General features: G+C 42.9%; 1 protein-coding gene across 1 annotated transcript in view; it reads right to left on the bottom strand.

Moving 5' to 3' along the window:
• Positions 1–19,448, bottom strand: part of ARMC2 (armadillo repeat containing 2) — a 112,258-nt gene that overhangs the window by 70,788 nt on the left and 22,022 nt on the right. The window contains exons 5-6 of the mRNA XM_063097778.1: positions 14,755–14,926; positions 8,178–8,385 (exon numbers count right to left, since the gene is read on the bottom strand). Of these exons, the coding sequence (XP_062953848.1) occupies positions 8,178–8,385; positions 14,755–14,926 (380 nt within the window). The remainder of the gene's footprint in view (positions 1–8,177; positions 8,386–14,754; positions 14,927–19,448) is intronic.

Below are 19,448 nucleotides of genomic sequence, written 5' to 3'. Positions count from 1 at the left end.
ACAGATTTTGAACTAAAATTTTCCTTCCCTAAGAAAGACATTTCACTTTTACTTTATTTTTTAAATTTTTGTTTTGTTTTTTTTTTGACAGCTGGCCAGTTTGGGGATCTGAACTCTTGACCTTGCTTTTATCAGCACCACACTCTACCGAGTCAGTCAACCAGCCAGCTCGACACTTCATTTTTAGAATTAGATTCAATTTTGTAGATTCAAGGCAGGTATAAATATTTTAGGCTTTGCAGCCACACAGTCTCTGTCACGAGTGCTCATCTCTGCTGCTGTAGTATGAAAAAGCCACAGACAATAGGTAAATGAATGAGTATGTATATGTTCCAATAAAACTTTATTTACAAAAACAGGTAATGGGCTGGATTTAGCCCATGGGCCTTAGTTTACTGACTCCTACTTTACAGTCTCTTAGGTACATTGACTGCAGTTTGGGAATGCCAACACAGGGGTGGGAGTGGAGGAACGGTCCCATCATCAAGTCTTCATAGTCTGAATCACCAGATACAGTTTCCAGGCAGATTATCACTCTTTCTTAATTACTAACCTTAAAAAAAGAATTCTACTTAAACAGTTACACACAAATACAATAAAATGAAAGGGATGTTCATGAGATCAAAATTTTAAGAAAGTCTTCCAGGGTATCTATAGTGTTGTGTGGTGGCTCAAGACTAAACATACACACACCTTAGTACCTTTTTCAGTAATCACTAACTGCTTATTATTCAAGTTCTCTCTCTATATATAAACTTGTTTAGATATTGCTTTGTAGCTAACCATGTTAGCTTAATGTAGTTAACTTTAAATTCTCTTAGCTTAGAGGAAAAGCCCATTTTCATGCTTCCCTTTATATTCAGGGCTCCACAGTTTCAAGGCACCTCATATGAAAGTCCCTTGTACCTTGGCTGCAGCTATAAGGACTTCAGCACAGGGAATCACTGCAACTGCCCTATTCCATATGTCACTGTGGTGACTGATGCTGCAGTTTCCATATCCTCTGTCCATCCCTAAATGCCCTAGTGTCATGCTCCACCTTACACAAAACTGTCTCCCACCAGAACCGCTACACCTGCTTCCCATTGGTCTCCTCTGTCTCAAATTCTCCCCTCCCTAATAGTCTTCACTTTGCTGCTGTCCCGCTGAAGACCTCAGTGGCGCCCCCTTATATACACAATGGACTCACATGCCTGGGAAGGGCATTAAGGGCTATCCATAGTGTGTCCCTAACTTCCCTTCCAGGCACACTGCTCAGCTCTATGCTTTGTGGCCTCAGGATACCTCCTGCTACCTCTGGCTTATGCTGCTCCTTTAGCCAAGAACACAATGCACCATCCCTAATGAAAATCGGCCTTCAAGAGGCATTCCAAATCCCTCCCACTCCAGGAAACCTCCCCTGATCCAGTCAGCATTAGGTGCTCTGACCTCTAGAGTCCCAGGATGCTTTCTTTCAGCTCTCCTTTCATTCCTCCAGCATTAGAGTTAAGCCTTGAACTGCACTTCTCAACCTTTTGTGTACATTCAAATTACCTGCAGAGCTTGTAAAAATGCAGATTCTAATTCAGTGGGTCTGGGCCCGAGATTCTGCATGTCTAACAAGTTCCCAAGAGATGCTGATGCTGCTGGTGCAGGGACCACACTTGAGCAGCAAGGCCTGATAAGTCTGGAAGCTCCTCATGGACAGGGTCCGTTTCTATGTCTCCCAACCCCCCTAGCACAGGGCTTTGCTCACCAAAAAATGCTTATCAAACAGAAACTGTGGAATAAGGTGGGCTTCTACAAAATCATTCTGGCCAATGTCTGTCTTTTCCAAATGGAAAGAGTTTTTCAGCCACATTACCCTTAGTTTCTTAAAAGAATAATGACTTCATTGTTTTTGAAAAAATGATGTATTTATTATTTTTTTAAAGGCCAGGCAATATAAGAAAATACAAAGAATATTTTAAAAAATCATCCAGGATCCCACCACCCAGAAATAAACATCATTAGTAGTAAACATCATTCCAGATGCATTTTTGCATATATTCAGATGAAAAGATAGCAGAATGAAAGAAGAGAAAGGTGATTGGAAGCGAGGGCAGGTAAATGGATACATATAAAAGGAATCATACCATACATGTTACTGTAATGAAAAGTATTAAGTATAAAATTTGCTTGAATTTAACAGAGAAACAGAAATTGAGGCGAAACTGAAGGAATTGTAGAACTTCAGATGAATAGGTCTTCACAAGAGATATTAGTTTCTAAAAGATCTCTCTAAAGTTAAGAAAAAAATAATAAAAACATTAGGATGCTGAAATCATTATTTTTTTAAACTACATATTTCAATTTCAAACTATAGCTACTGACAATCTATTCCCTATTACGAAGGTGAAGAAATTAGTACTCACACTTCCTCCCAAGTATCAGTCTTGTTTATTAATGTCACTATCACATTGCCAAGGTTTCTGTTCCATAACCATCATTTTCAGAGCTGTTTAGTTTTAATTCAATGTGAAAACAGAGTCAATATACTCACCACAATGCTTTTACCACAACTTCTTCATTTCTGAGTTTTAAATTTTGACTCACCATTTTGTTGTCTAAGAGTTTTCTGGAAAGTGCATGAGTAGTATACTCACCATGTTCATTCATATTTGAAAGTGTCTGTCTGTCGCCTTTTTCAGAAGTACAGCTTGGCGTTGATAAAGTTCTTGGGTTATCCTGCCTTGTACTTAGGACTTCACAGAAATTACTCCACTGTCTTTGGCACTGAGTGATGCTCCAACAAACCCAGAGCCAGCCTGCCTTTTCTCCCTTTGTGTGGCTTGCTTGTTTGGCCTGGAAGGCCACAAGATACTCTCTCCATTTGCCCACTCGATCAGCAGTTATCAACTGAGCATGTACTGTGCACTGGTGGTGTTTTAGTGCTGAGCATTATTGGAAACGTCTTAATGTGGATTATTCCATATCAAATGGTACTGGGACTCCATGTGTCCATTTGAGCTTCAGATTTAAGTCTCTATTCCAAAAGGTTATCTTCTGTTATGTATTAGTATTTCTCTTGTTCTTTTTGTTCTGATCTCCTCTGTCCTCCATGGGTTGATGTGAACATTAAATGAGCTAATGCGTGTAAATCACGTAGCAGAGCGCCTGGCACTCCATTCAAAGGAAGGGAGTGCTAGGAGGGGAGGTGGAGGACGAGGAGGAGGACCCTCTCCTTCAGGAATACAACTTCGTTCTTCTGTATCTATCTCTCTAATTATTTTCATAGCTTTATTATTACTTCTTTTGTATGGTTTCCTCTAGCCTGTCCACCAAGTCTAACTGCATTTCCAGCTATTTTTGTTCTAATTTTTTATTCTAATGTGGATTTCCCCTCCATGTTTATACACTTTTTTTTCATTTCCTTTTTGAGTACTGTAGTCTTGGTTTTCAGCTCCTTATGTGGGCTTACAATCTCTAATTTGAATTCTTGTCACCCAAAGAAGAGCTTTTTTCCTTTGTTTTTTTTTAAAGAGAGTGATCACATTACCTGTAATTTCTTTGGGACAATGGAAAATTGTTTTGAACTCTTTCCAGATTTTTGGAGGGTAGTACTTTTTGTGACCTATTTCATCTGTCTTTTGTTATGTTCTTTCATATCTAAGCTCAAGTCCCATGTTAGTTCTCCCAATATTATTTATCTTTAAACAGAGCTATTTACTTGCTGAAGCTGAATAGGATCCACGAGGGAGAGAACTGGGGTACTCTGTAGCTTAAGCTTTAGTTTTCTTGAATATCCAATCACCAAATCCATTACTTTTGTTGATCTGGGAGTGTGTAGTTTGTGTGGAGCAGGTTGCTATGACTCACAGAAAAGCCCTTTTATAGCTGGACAGTTAACTCACTCACTTGGTTAGAGCATGGGGCTGAAAACATCAAGCACCAAGGTCAAGGGTTTGGATCCCCATACCGACCAGCTATCATTAAAAAAAAAAAAACAAACAAAGCTGTTTTACATGATAGGCTCCTTAAGTTCTAATCTATCAAACCCCCTCCCCCAAATACACACACATGCAGACTGGCTTATAGGTAATGAGGAGAGAGTGGCATCCTCATCTCTGTACTGTGCCCACCTTCCACCCCTCTTTATGATCTGAATCTTGAACAGTCTTTTACAGGGGAATCCTCACTTCTCCTGTGGCCTGCCCAACACCATCTCTTTAATTAAAGACTATTGGGTACACCTTTCTGAACTAAAAGACTCACTTTTAGTGAAATCTGTTTCTTGCTCAAGGTCTGAGGAGGTATGTATCCACTCTCAAATTACCCCTTGTTTTCATCTATGTTTCACAGAATCTGGCAGTTTAACTAGACTCTTTTGATTGCAGTGTTCCAAGTAACAAAAACCTAATCTGAAGTACTATAAACTGTCCCTGTCAAAAGAAAAATGAAAGAAAAGGAAGGTAAAAAAGGAAAGAAAGGGAAGAGAGAGAAGGAAGGAAAGAAGGAAGGAAGGAAGGAGAGAAAGCAAGGAGGGAGGGAGGAAGGGAGGAATAGAAAAAAAGAAAGGAAGGAAGGAAGAATAAATAAATAGAAAGAAAAAAGAACATATTGGCTCATTAAACAGCAGTTTACAAGGTGATGTGATGGCTTCAGGTACAGCTGGATCTAGGGGTTTACAGATCATCCTTGAACCTGATCACTATTTCCATTCCTTGGCTCTGTTTATTTATATGCCTCTTCCCTCTCAGAGTCTCTCTCCACGAGGCAGTGAAAGGGCCTCTGTTAGCTTCAAGACCACATCATCTTTATAACTTGTGAACCTGCAGAAAGAGCACTTCCCCCAAGGGCTTTGGTGAAAGTCCCAGGGAGGAACTTGATTGGCCTGGCTTGGATCATGTGCCCATCTCTGAACAAGCAGCTAGAGCTGGGGGCTGGAGAACTCTGATTAGCCAGCCCTGGGCCACATAACCACCCCTGGGAAGGAGGGCAGGGAAGGCAGGGTTAGACCTCCTCCAAACAGGACTGATCATACAAGAGAGGACTTGTTCCCCAAAGGGAAGTGTGCCAGGCACACACAAAATATCAAGCCCATACTGCAGTGTAAAGTTTGCTTCACATTTTGTATGGAGTTAGAGCCATTTATTTCTGTTTCATTGATGATATTTATTTCTCTATTTTTCATTCTTTGCTGCTTTCACTGAGTATTACAGAATGCCCTTTCCTTAGCCCCCTTTAACCAGAAGCCCCTTTTCTTACTTTTTATTCCAACAATATTAAGAGCACTTGATAGTTTATGAATAAGGCTTCCAAGCTTTAAGTAATCATTCCACAACCTACAGTGAGGGCTAGGGGGAGATGGAAGTGAAGGAGCATGGTTATTTCCACTTCATAGATTAGAAAACTGAGCCCCTGAAAGTGTGAAGAGACTTGCCAAGGGGCATACAGCTAAATAAAGTGGCAGAGAGAGAACTGAACCTAAATACAGAGATTCTGGAGCCCAGCGAAGAGTTCTTGACTCTCCCCAATTGACTGCTCTTGGGCTTTCCTCCTAAAGATCATGTTCCAAACCATGACTGTTTGAACAACATTTACCCAGAAAGCTTGAGAGGTTTTAAGCAGACATATAAAAAGGTTCATCAGATTGGACCACTGGATGGATGGAGATGTATACACATACTTTTTGTTAATGGCAGTTTTGGTATTTTCAATCCATCTGGTAATGCAAAGTAGGAAATAGTGGAGTGCTGCTGAGGAGTGGGTCTCCCAAACCTTCCATGGTCCCTAAATGGACACAAAGAGATTGTCGTATTGTTGGCACACGGTTTGAGGATGACAGTTCCATAAGGGCTGGAGAGAGTGTTCTCTTTCAGAAAGTTAAATAGTCCCCAATGTCTTGTCTGCAATGATACCTTGCTTAGCAAATCCTTCTTCCACCATAAACAGCATACAGTTAAACTCCAGTCCATCCCATTATCCAGATTTTAAATTAAGGGTGTACAAATCAATGCTGCTTCACTGAAATCAACAGCTCCTTTCTCTCCCCAGCCGGAGAAACCCCCAACACAAAGGTGGTGGCTGCTGTCACACCAGACCAGCCTGGGAGGACCCTCCACTGGGAGCGTGTCCTCACTGCTCTGTCCCCTTTCCACGATCTGCTCATGCTTTTTCAACCCATTGTCATCTCAATTCCCTTTCCTCCCTTCTCCTGCCAGCCCAGCTCACTAACAAGAGACTTCATTTTCCACTTTATGGTCTAAAGATGAAAAAATGTTAATTGAGGGTAGGGCTCTAGCATCAAAACTGGGAATACTCTACTGCATAGCAAAGATCATTTCTTGGAATTATTCACTTAAATGTTTACAAGAAATAATTATCAAGTGTCCCAGACTGATTCATAAATGTAATTAATGAAAGAATTGCTAAGAGTTTCCATTTTCTGGTTTGTTTTAATCCTACTGTATAAACTTTTTTTTGGCACCACTTCAACAAAATTCCACCCAATGATTAAAGGAGGTAAAGATTCATAAAGAAAAAATGTTATTGAAAGTTAAACTTGCCAGGGTCTATTGCAAACCTAACTCAGACACAATCATTATACAATGCAAAAACTGTCCTAACAAAACAAGGAGAAAACAATTACTGCTGCTGCCAACGCCTCATAATTTTGGACAGTCAGGAAGAACTGCTTCCAGTCCCTAATTGATTTGTCTTCTGCTGTTTATGGGATAAAATATTTAACTGAAAATGCCCTTGCTGTCCTAAAATGAAGAAGACACAATGAACTCTGGCTTGCCAGATTATTCTGCAACATCTGAAGGTTTGCAAAAATCAACAAGCAAATTAAATAGCTCTTGTCTGGTTTTTCTAGTCAACTTTCATTACTGTAAGGATGGATGCTGCAGGATAAATGTTTCCTTTTTACTTCAGTAATGAAAGAAACGCAAGTTTTCCTACTGCCTTTTATGTTTGAGCTCTGAGGTCCACAGCCTATTCTTATTCACCAACTGGAAAAGATTCGTCTGCAATGGCCAGTTTGATGTTTTGTGCTCAATTCCCAAAGTCCCAATTTGAAGTCATTCTCTTCCACTTAAGGAGACATTTCATTTTTCTTTCCATTTAAAAAATGTTCTGAAATGCAAAGCGACATTACAAGGGCTACTAGGTTGCTTAATATAAATTCCGTGTGTGTGACTAGTCAGCAGACAAGGTCAGTTGAGCTAAACTAACAAGCTGCCAAGCAGCCACTTTGGGGAAATGTTTTAAGCACACTATATGTGTACAAGCCAAAGTCAGACCTGAAATCTAAAGTGACTGCAACAAGTACTCGGTCTTAAAGTGACCCATGGAATGTAAACTTGTTAAGCAAATTTGAAGTGGGCTGTTGTCCATGATGACCCAATGGAAAGTCCTAGAAAAAATATCTTTAACCGAGTGACCCTGTCCGGTCCAAGATCTTCTGCCTATCTTAGCATCATTACTGGCTGCGACTGGAAAACAGAGCCTGCTCTCTCCACTCTATTCCCTACTCCAGTCTCCAGTTATTTGAGACTTCTTTAGTAAAATAACAGAGTAAGAGAATTCATGTGGTCCATATAGTGAATGTTTCTCCATAAATCGTTAATATGGTAGGAAAATTGCTTCTCAAGGAAGCCCTATCTAGGAGTGTGGTAGGAAATAAAGTAATTCCCAATCATTATTTTATGAGGGGTTAATAGAGGGATATCATAGATAATTGAAATCTACTAGACTCTACTGTTTTAACCACTAGTTTGCAAAATAAATATGTAATCCACGTTTCTACCGGAAAACTAAAGTAAGTGTCTACCCTTGTGAAGTTAACAATAGACTAACCCAAAGGAGGGTAACAAGAGATTCTAGGCCAGGAAAGAATCCCAAATAATACACAAATAGAATGTTCAGTCCTCAGTCAAGGACTGACTGGAACAGTCCAACTAAACCTCATTCTGACAGACCTACAGAGGCAGCATTTTGGCAGTTATGAATGAAAGTTTTGCTGAGGATTAATTAGGTAATGATGTAAAATCAGTTCCATTCAGCCATGAGAACTCTCTCCTACTCATGCACTATTAACTTAAAACTTGTTCATACAAATGGAAAAAAGCAAATGAATTGTTTACATAAGATAGAGAACAAACTGGTAAACGATAGTTATCCTGACCAGAAAATTGAATAAAAAGAATACTGACCCTCCACTTGTGAGATGTGATGATGAGGACATTGCTCCTTTGAACATTTCTTGCTCCTTGATTTCACTGAAGCCTCCATTGTAAGTCAGCTGCAGTGGGTGACTCTTAAAGTGGCCAATGGCATTTGATTTTGTTAAATAAATCCCATTTATCTTCACCATAGGGTTCCCCATCACAACTGTTTCTTTGGATTCCACTGTCTTCTTGGCTGTAATAACCAAAGAAATGTTTTGTCAAACAATTTTTTATTTTAGGAATCACTACCTTTCAAATGTTTTTCTTCAGTCTAAGACCTTATATGATTTAAGAGTTATACATTGCTTATAGTCAAGTCTAGAATTTTACAGCCAAGGCCTCTCTGGACATCCATAAGACCTCATCATTCTTTTGGGCTTGGCACCATCAAATCTGCAGGTAAAAATGAATAGGGTCTTATTTCTATTAGCTTAGAGTATATTTGAAGGCAAACACTTGAATTTAGGTTTATGAACTACCTAGCCTTCATAAGTACTATGTGTCTGGTAACAATAACTCTTCTTCCTGAATTGGATTACGTTAGTAATTTTTCATTAAAAAAAAAATGTATTGAGTGCCTCCCCAATGTCAGGCACTGTCCTGGGCACTTGGGATGCTTTAATGACAAAATAGAGATCTCTGACCTCATAGGGCTTACACCCTAACAGGTATAAACAGATAATAAGCAATACACCGTAATAAATAAGGTATATGATATGTTATAAGATAGTAAGTGCTATGGAAAAAAGCAAAACGGAAATGGGCGCAGGTGGGCATGGCAGGGAGGGTAAACCTTTAATGGAGATGAGGCATCAGCCATCAGGTGATGAGGCACAGGAGAGGAGACACAGGTTGTCAAGCAGAGAGCCTAGCAGGAGTGCAGCGTGTGACGGGAGAAGAGGAAGAGGGATCAGAGGGTGGGGGCAGATCGTGAAGGCCTAGCATGCAATGGGAAGGGAAGGGAGGGCACTGAAACACTTAGAAGGCTTTCCAAAGAGGAGTAACATAAAGTTGTAACAAGACATCCTGTCTCTGAACACAAATGTGTATTGTGTTTATGAATGCAGATTCTTAAACTTACTATACAACACCTTCTTTATCGGTAAGTTGACATTAGAAATAGCTTATCATCTATGCTGCTACTAGACACCAGTCTGTGTTAAGACATTTTGTCAAAGGGGAAGAGAGAGAAAATCTCCCGTAGTATAGTGGGTGGGTGGGGGGAATGAACTTCGTATAGAAAAATACTGTTTTGCAAGTTTCTCCAAAATGACTCAAGGTTTCCTTTTCTGCACTTATTTAGAAACCAAGAAACCAATAAAAACTAACAATAACAAAACCACCCTCTGACCAAGCTCCCTGCTTTCAAAACACTGAATTTTAAAGCTGAAAGGAATCTTACAGATTGGATAAGCCTAACCTTCATCTTTCGGATGAGCTTACACGACCTAAGGTCACAGGGAGAGCCAGGACTATAAGGGTGGGAAGAGCACGGGCTTCCTATTCCGTCAGGCTGGGGTTCAAGGACAGGCTTCTGGCGCACCAGCTTTGTGATGTGCTTAGGCAGCTCAACTTTTCTCTCACCTTCTCTGATGGTCCCCACCTCCTGGAGCTGTGGCGAGAATTAAATAATGTGGCTTAGCACAGTGACTCATACGGTGCTAGCACATTAAAAACCTACAAGTTTTTGTCATTATTATTATTGGAACCCAGGATCCTGACTTCTGGTCCAGAGCTCTATCCATAACACCATGCAATCTTTGATAACGTTACTACTGAATTACAAAGCACACATTCTGTTTTAGATTATAAAGTACTTTTCGCCTATCACCATATTTTAGTGTTTGTTTCTTTCATTCATTCACTCCATAAATATTTATTAAGCCCCCACTACCATGTGCCAGCTGCTGTTCCATGAGCGGGTGATCCTGTGCTGACCAAGAAGTCCCAGCCATCGTGGAGCTTCTAGAAGGGGAAACACACCTTTCTTCTTCACAATTTATTGGAGTGAGCTTGTTGGTTATGACTACAATGAAGAGCTGCCCTGGGGTTCACTCTTACCCCTGATGGATGTCCACCATTAAACCGAGCATGTGTACCGATGTTCTGTGTCTCCCTGGCAAATATTTGCAGCACACTGTATTAATTTCGTAATGAATTATGGGCAGACTTCCAAAGAAGACAACCACCAACAGCATTACCAAGCAGGAACAGTTCAGTTTCACTGATTTTTTTTGATACCTGCTACACATCACACCTGTTTTAGGCTCTCAGGCTACATATAGAGAAAACCGCTTTTCCTACTGACGTTGCTCAGTCTAGTAGGAGAGAAAAAGAGGAGATGTGCAAAGATATAAATGCAGTACAGTGTGGCCCCAGCCAGGTAAGGAGGAGGCTTAGAGAGTGCAGAAGCTGTGAGGGGTTGGGAGTGGTCAGGGAAAGACTCATAGAGGAGGCTGAGAAGCATTTTGAAGGGTTAATGGGAGGCAAACAGTTCAAAGAAAAAGGAACAAAAGTCAGGGGTCAAAGCCAGCTTTGTGCGTGGACATGCACAAAGAGCCCCACATTCTCATTTTGCACCAGGCCCATCAAATTACACAGCAGGTCCCTCCTGAGGCTTTAAACAGCCAGAAGGGCGTGGGGAACTGCAAGAGGTCCCATTCTGCTGGTGCACTGACCATGGGGGCAGGCAGCAGAGAGGTGAGAGGAGGGCCTGGGACATCAGGCTGGGGCCAGATCCCAAAAGAGCTTACAGGCAAGGGGGCTGGGACTGCATCCCCTGGGCCAGGGTCCACAAACTACAGCCCCACCAGATCTGCCTGTCTCCTGTGTTTGTGCAGCCTGAGAACTAAGAACGGTTTTTATATTTTTCAATGGTTGGGAAAAAAATTTTAAAAACAGTATTTTGTGACAAGTGAAAATTAGATGAAATTCAAATTTCAGTGGCTGTAAGCCAATTGATGGCTGCCCCCACTCTCCACTGGCAGAGTTGAATAGGTTAAACAGAGACCATACAGACCACAAGGTCTGAAATATCTACTGTCTGGCCCTCTACTGAAAAGGTTTGCAGATTTCTGTGGGAGGTTAGCGTTTTCCAAACTGTGTTCCCAAAAGACAGATTCCAGTCAGGTAGGTTTGTGAAATGCTGAGTTGAATTAAAATAAACCAGTCTGCTTTGTCAGATGGCTTCACCAGCCCTTTCCTGTGCTCGTGTGCACCACGACTGTCCAAGAGGGCAAGAAGCCACCAGCGCTTCCCTGACTTATTTGAGTACTGAATACTTTTTCCAAGGAAAAGCTATTAACGTTTTGCCAAAGTGTTCCCTGGAATTCCCTGGAAGTCAGTTTGGCAAACGCTGGCAAGATGATTCTATCTGATTTTTATTTGCTTCCCGACCTCTTGTGCTTTATGGAACACGCAGAAAATGGTCATTTTTCATGGTCCACTAGGATGAAGGGGTAAGGCCACTGCTCACAGCCGTGGCTGATGGGAAGCTCAGCTTCCCCGGGCTCTGACAGCTGCTCCAAGGGCTGAGGGTCACTGCACCCACACACCTGCAGCACCCATCCCCCCGCCCCCGCAGCACCCCAGTGAGCTGAGGGCAGATTTAAGAGGAGCAAGAGAGGGACAGGATGAAGCAAGAGGGGATAAAGACAGTGTGGCAGTGCAATGCAGACTCAAGAGAGCGCTTGGTGATGGAAAGTTTGACAAGGATTGGTGAGAAGGTAGCAACCACACTGAGGTCTCTGTCTGGCTTGAATAACTGGGAGGCATTAACAACAGTAGTGCTACCTCCAGCCAAAACCCCCACCTGAACACAAAGCAAGTACACTGCTGGCCTTACGGAGGTGACTCCACACATCTCTTCCCCTTTCATTTTCTCAAACCAGGAATTCAAACCTCCACCACACCCCAGCCCTGCCTGAGGGGTAGTGTTAGCTACAAATGACTTCACACCAAGGGAAGGGACGCACCCTCTTTCTCCAGGCACGGTTGCCTTTACAGCCTCAGTTACCCAACAAAGGTAACTACCTTTCCTAAACAATGGAGACACTGAAACAAAACCCAGGGAGCTCCTGTATAAATGACAGTGAGAAAACAGTCAACACTGGAGAGCTCAACTATTTTTTTACATTGGGCAATATGTGCTTTTAAAATGACAATGACTTTTTAATGCCATTATTTCCTGAGTGCTGACACAGATCTCACAGATGATCCCAATGGTGAAACGGGGCGACTACAAACAGGTGGATAAAAGAAACGCAACAAAGACATGCTTTGGTTCATCTTGGAGGTGGGAGGCTGGCCTCAGCACTGGGAAATGACAGCTGCAGAGGGCACCTCCCAGAGCACAGTGGAGGAGCCATGGCTATGCAAGCAATGGCCAGGCAGCCCAAGGGGGAAGGAGCTTGGCCACTGAGGAAGCACCAAGGCCCAAGGATGAGCATGGGGGGTAAACCCTGGCCTCTGCAGTCACCGTCACAACAACACGATCAGCTCAGCAAGCAGCAGAGTTTCAAATGTGAGCTACCAGGAGTCATCAGCGTTAAACACGTCCACGTTCCGATCCAAGAACATAAAAGAAACTACAGGGTATCATTTCTGCCATCCCTGTGGATAAGACGTGACCTTGGGCTCCAGAGCCCCGCCCCTCCCCTGGCAGGCACTTTGCTCCTGCAATACCAATCCTTGCTGACTTAACTGCTCTGACACAGGACCCCTTTTGAAAAGTTCCTCAGTTGATTCTAATGTGCAGCCAGTTGAGAACTGCTGGTGAAGAAAAAATATGTCAGGTTGTCTCTCCCTTTACCTCAACCCTGCTCTGGCTTTTCACAGCTAGCAGAACGAAGTCCAGTCCATTTCTCACGTTCCAAGGCCCTGCCAGCCCTCTGGCCTCAGCTCCCTCCACCTTCCCCGGCCACCCACCTGGCAGCCCCGCAGGCCCTCGGGCCTCCACCACCTGGGCTTGCTGCGCTCTGACCACAGATTCTACATGGCTGCCTCCTTCTCATTATTCACATTTCAACTTAGATGTCACCTCCTCGAAGACACCTTTCAGAGCCACCTAGCCAAAGCAAATTACACCTGCCACGGTCACTCTCTATCCCACTGTTTTGTGATCGTCACAGCATTCGTCAGAACACTATATATTTCTTCCCCTTACTGTCTATCTCCCCTCACTAGATTGTAAGCTCTCCAAAGGTGGGACTCTGTTGGCCTAGGATGGTGCCCAGCACTTAGCAGGGGCTCAGTAAATGTCAGCTTGACTGTGTTAGAAAAGAAATAAATTGGGACATCAAGATAAAGCAAGTTGCCTAATAACACACGTGGTTAAGGCATCCTGGTGTGACATGCACACCCTGCACTTCCTCTTTGTGTTGTCTCCTTAATCCCACCTCTTCATCTACAACAGGAATCAGACAGATGAGTGAAGCGGGCTGGGGGACATGGCAAACTGCATGTGGACACTCTACCGGGGTGGGCACTACTCAGCCCCAATCATTCCCCTTTGGGGCTACACCAAATGGAGACCCAGGGTTGCCAGATCTCCTGCTTTTTCACAAGAAGTCATAAATCTGGACTCTTCCATGAGATTCTTCTACTTTTTAAATGTTGGAGACTAATTAAAAGAAAATGCTTGTATATCAAACAAGCGTGGTGCTCAGGCGGAGGCTTGTAATCTTTGAGATCCGTCTCCAGACAGTCGCTGTCTCTCTCTAAGCCCAGCCATTTTCACCAGTCCTTGCTGACTGAGGGAGGGCCAGTTCTCTCAGCTCCTGGCAGAGTTGTTTTCCAACTCTTTGGACCACACACAGTAATAAATCAATTTATGATAAGACCCTGAACACACATCGAAGACAAAAGTAAGGGCTCCTGCGGCAATACTTACCCTTATTGTATGCAATGTACCCTGATATTTCCCATTATATTTTATTCTAGTTCATGTTTTTAAAATGCTGGTGTGATCCACTAAATTGTCATCCCACTAGTGGGTCCTTTCCCACAGTGTGAAAAACCCTCAGTATGCCCTGGATTGGGGGTGATTCCAGTTGGTGGTGTTACTGCTTAGAATGTGAGGTCTTTCGCCTCTCTGTGCCAGTTTAGAAATCTCCCAGCAATTCTGTGGCAGCAGGAAAAGTCCCATCTAACTTTTTCTTACATATTCACATGGGATCAGAAGGGCATTTTCCAAGACATAAGCTTAGTGCACATCATAAGAATCTTATAATACTCATTGATTTCTAAAGAAATTAACAACTTTTTAAATTCCAACTGAAAAATCATTTATTTCCGATATATGTGAACCATCCACAAGGAAACAGTTATCCTAATATTCATTTCTTACCAAATAATGTTTTTAAAAAACTGTGATATTTATGTATTCTTTATAAACACTCAGAAAACTACATGAACAATGTTTCTTAATCAGTTTTTGCCCAATATCAACTCAGTTAATGTAAAAATCATCCAAGGTTAGGAAAAATCATATAAAAATAGCTTTGTGAACAAATTTAAGAAACATGCCTGTCCCCAGAGATGAAAAGATGTAACTGGGCCTTACACTCAGCGGGAGGAAGGGATCTGTCTGGCAGAAGAGCCCCTTGGGAGGCGGCCCTGAATAAGCGTGCCCGGGCACTGCTGATTCTTCTGATCTTCGCGGGGTCCACTGGGGGCTTAGGAAAGGACACGCAGCGATCCTCTTCTGTGCTGGGAGATGCCAGAGCTTTTGGTTTCTGGAAAGAGATTTTTTTAGTGATTGGCATGAGTTTCTGTGTCTCAAATAAGACTCATTACCCTGGAGCTGGCCCTGACCCTTCTGGAAGAGCACAAGCCCTACTGGCTTGGCTTTACCCTGGCCTCCTGACTCTCCTGTCAGGTTGGCCATCTTACTTAAGGTGATATATTGTTTTTGCCAATTATATCATATTAACTACTCTGCTGCACTACTTAGCATATTTGGAAAAAACAGGTTACCCATGCTGGCAAACAGGTATTATCTGTATAAAAGATATAGAATTAAAGTACCATAAAGTACTTAACATGCTTTGCAAATTTTTGTGGTCAACTAGTTCAGAAAACATTTATTGGGCACCTATATGTGCCAAAAATTATGTGAAATGTAAGTGCTACCTTTACATATTTTGGGGTCCACAGAAGAATTTTTTAAATGGTGTCAAAATTTTTAAATAATTTAGATTAAAAAGTCAAAAAATGTAAAAGCAAGAAGTCTTGGACTTATGATATAAAAATGTTATATTTTTTACCTCTCAAGAATTCTATGCTAATACTCTAGAAAAGGAACATTACTGGCAAAATTTCAATTCCTTGAAGACCTTAAAAAATACTTGCACCAAGCTCTGTGCCACCCAGAGCTCCCTCTGGTCTAACCTCTAAATGGCAGTGGCCTCCAACCCAGTGCCAAAACCTCACAGACGACTGCGCTCCCAATTTTAGTGTTAGCTGGTGGTCCTATCCTTCCTGCCTCCAACTTTAGCACAATTATTTTTCTATGAAAAAGCAACCTATGGCAGGAAGTGCTTTTAGCTTTTTAACCCCAAATAATCAAGTTAAAGTTCCTAAAGTAACTTCCATAGTGTGTAAAGTGATTATATTTGCTTTTTTTTTTTTTTGTCAGCTGGCTGGTACAGGGATCTGAACCTATGACCTTCATGTTACCAGCACCATGCTTTCCCAAGTGAGCTAACCAGCCAGCCTATAATACGTAAAATGAGTGACTCACCGTACAATAAGTTAATCAACTTTTTTTTTTTTTTTTTTAATTTAGTGTGAAACTCAAGTCAGATAACTTGGAGAAATGTGTAAGGTTATCTATCATGTATGACACATAATCTCAAACATTTGTTTTCTCACATATGCTAATAAAACGTAGACATCTATATTAGAGTTCTCCTTCCAAGAAGTGGCTTATTTCAATAACAATGACATTCATCAAAATATTTTTTATTTCCTGTTTATTTGGATCCAGAATCAGTTTATAAACCAGACAACAATAAATAATGAGGTTTTTTTTCTTTTGGCAGCTGGCCGGTACAGGGATCTGAACCCATGACCTTGGGGTTATAAAGCTGCGCTCTTACCAAATGAGCTAACCAGCCAGCCGATAAATAATTCATTTTATGGCTTTGGAGATACATATTTCTAGACACAATTAGAAAAAGGGTAAATAAAATAATCAGCATAATACATAAGAAAGAGTAAAACACTTTGGGATCAAACAGACCTAGAGTGGAATCCACTTACTAGTTACATGAACTTGGGCAGGCCATTTATTTCTCCGAACTTGCCCAACTATAATACAGAGACAGTAGACCCCTCCTTAGAGGGATGTAGACATTAATACAATTCCTGTTATGAAAGCTCAAGAAATGCTAGCTCCCTTCCCTATGCAAGTCGCTCACCTCTTATTTATCAGATTTGGTTCCAAATTATTTTTAACTCTTCTCAAAAGTCAAGGCCCTGGCCTCTGACACAACCTTGTTGGAATAAAGATACTAGATTCTGAGGGGTTTCTTCTAATAAAGATAACACGCATTTGTCTGAATAAACTGTGCTATATTTCTTTAAGAGTCACTTTACTTTTTAGCCTCCCAGATTTGTTGCAAAATATTCATAAGAATGTGACTGAGGCCATGAAGCTAACAGTAACCAAAAAGCTGAGTATAATACAAGAAAATAAGTGCTTTATAATTAGGAAAGGTAAAATACTTAAAGATAATCTCAAGTTTCAAGATGGCGGCGGCTGCGGCGGCTGGCGCGGAGTAGCTGAGGTGGAAAAGGTGGCCACTGGGCCTCAGGCAGCCGGGAAACTTGTGGACCTTCCTCTGGCCATCTCTTAAGGGAGGACTGCTGCTGCTGGCCGGTCGTGGGGGCTCAACGCCACTTTGCCCCCGGCAGGAGAGGCTGCCTCATTTACAGGCAACAGCTTTGAAGTGTGGAGCAGGAAAAGAACTGATTCTTAGCTGCAAAAGTGAGTCTTGAAACAGGGAACACGGCGCCAGGGCTGCTGTGGATGCAGCCAGGATCCCGGAGGCTGGGGCCGCACTGAAGGCGGCCAGCTGCCCTATTCAGGATTCGAGGTTTCAGGCCGGCATTAAAGAAGATTCCTGGGAGCGCCCGAGCGGCGCCGCGACTGAACAGCCCGAGGCGGCAGCGCCGAGAACACGGAAGGCAACAAACCAGAGACAGAGCGAGCGCCCGACCTGGCACAGCACTGTGAGTGATCCCTGGCACAGCTCTGTTCGGGGGGTGAATGCCCACGCGGCTTCTGCCTGCACCACCAGGCCACTCACTGCCCCGGTGCTGCCTCCATTTTCCCAGGTGCGGGCAGCTCCGCCCTGCTCGGCCATCACTGAGCCCATTTGCTTGGCCTGGCGCGGGGCTTTCCGGACCCTGCGGGCCGACCTCCTCTCCCACTCCCTCCGCGGTTCTCTGGCAGGACTGGGGGTGTGGGGCGTCCCGACCAGTTTTGGGAGGGCTAGGAAGTACGTGCGGGCCGACTGTCACTCCACCACACCCTGGACTCCGGCCCCGGTAAACTTCCTGTTACTGGGAGGGAGATACCATCTCTGCGACCACCAGTTTGGAAAAAAGCCTAACGAATTTCTGGTTGGGAATAGTGTGTGGTAGGAGAGTTCCCAGGTCCGCTTGAACCTGCCGGAGAGCAGGCTGCAGGCGGGCACTAGACTCGGTTTATACCGGGGGGATACAAAGGTGAACAAGACCCGAGAAAGATCTACACAGTGCTACAAAGGCACCCAGAGAGACCGGTCGTCTGTGCCTAGCAGAAACCTGGTAGACTTCCTGGGCGAGGCGGTGCTGAGCAGGGTCTTGAAGGCCCAGCTGATAGACGAGGGGTGCAGAAGACACGCCCCAGCCCAGCACAGTGTGCACAGAGGGGGGAGACATGCGGCCAGGGAGGCAGAGTCTCGACAGAAACCACACACCCGGTGGGGTCGCCACTGCACGATGTAACAGCCTGGGCCAGAGCACACGGAACGGGGAGAAGTCCTGTACAGAAAGTGAAAGCTCAACAGAGATCACACACCCTGTGGTACGTGATCCACCAGCCCAGCAGAGTACAAGCTGACCAGAAAGGTGGATCCCCGGAGAAGCCCAAGACCCGAGGCAACCACACACACAAGACACTAGAGGCCAACTGAGCAGTCACGGCGGGAGCCATACCAAATTGGCAACCACAGCAACATCCTAGTTAGCCATTAGTCTTAAACCGGTGGACTGTGAAACCCCCTGCAACAATGAATAAACACCAAAAAAAAGACACCAGAAATACAAAAAATCAAGAAAGTACACCACCAAAAGTTAATAAATCTCATACTCTAGATCCTATAGAACAAGAAGCCCTTGAAATAACTGACAAGGAATTTCGAGTGATAATTCTAAGGAAACTGAATGAGATACAAGAAAACTCAGCTAGACATCATGATGAAATGAGGAAAAGTATACAGGATCTGAAAGAGGAAATATACAAGGAAATCAATGTCCTGAAAAAAAATGTAGCAGAACTTGCTGAACTGAAGAAGTTATTCAGCGAAATAAAAAACACAACGGAGAGTTTAACCAGCAGGCTTGTCGAAGTTGAAGAGAGAACCTCTGAACTTGAAGATGGGCTGTTTGAAATAACACAAGCAGACAAAAAGAAAGAAAAAAGAATCAAGGACATGGAAGAAAATCTGAGAGAGATATCAGACAACCTCAAGCGCTCAAATATCCGAGTCATGGGTATTCCAGAAGGGGAGGAAAATGGAGATTCCATTGAAAACATATTCAAAAAAATAGTGGCAGAAAACTTCCCAGGTATAGGAAAAATCACAGATCTTCAGATCCAGGAAGCTCAACGATCTCCAAACGTATTCAACCCAAAAAGGCCTTCTCCAAGACATGTCATAGTCAAATTGGCAAAACTCAGAGACAAAGAGAGAATCTTAAAAGCTGCAAGAGAGAAGCGTCAAATCACCTATAAGGGAGCCCCAATCAGGTTAACATCAGACTTTTCATCACAAACCCTAAAAGCTAGAAAGGAATGGGATGATATTTTCAAAATACTAAAAGACAAAGATTGCCAGCCAAGAATACTCTACCCTGCAAGGCTATCCTTCCGAAATGAGGGGCAAATAGTATATTTCTCAGACAAACAAAAACTGCGGGAGTTCACTACCACACGACCACCCTTACAAGAAATCCTCAAGGGAGTACTGGGTTTGGTTCCTGAAAAAT

Source organism: Cynocephalus volans, chromosome 5, assembly GCF_027409185.1.
Source record: "Cynocephalus volans isolate mCynVol1 chromosome 5, mCynVol1.pri, whole genome shotgun sequence".
Classification (NCBI taxonomy): domain Eukaryota; kingdom Metazoa; phylum Chordata; class Mammalia; order Dermoptera; family Cynocephalidae; genus Cynocephalus; species Cynocephalus volans.
This window is presented reverse-complemented; position numbering and strand designations above follow the sequence as displayed.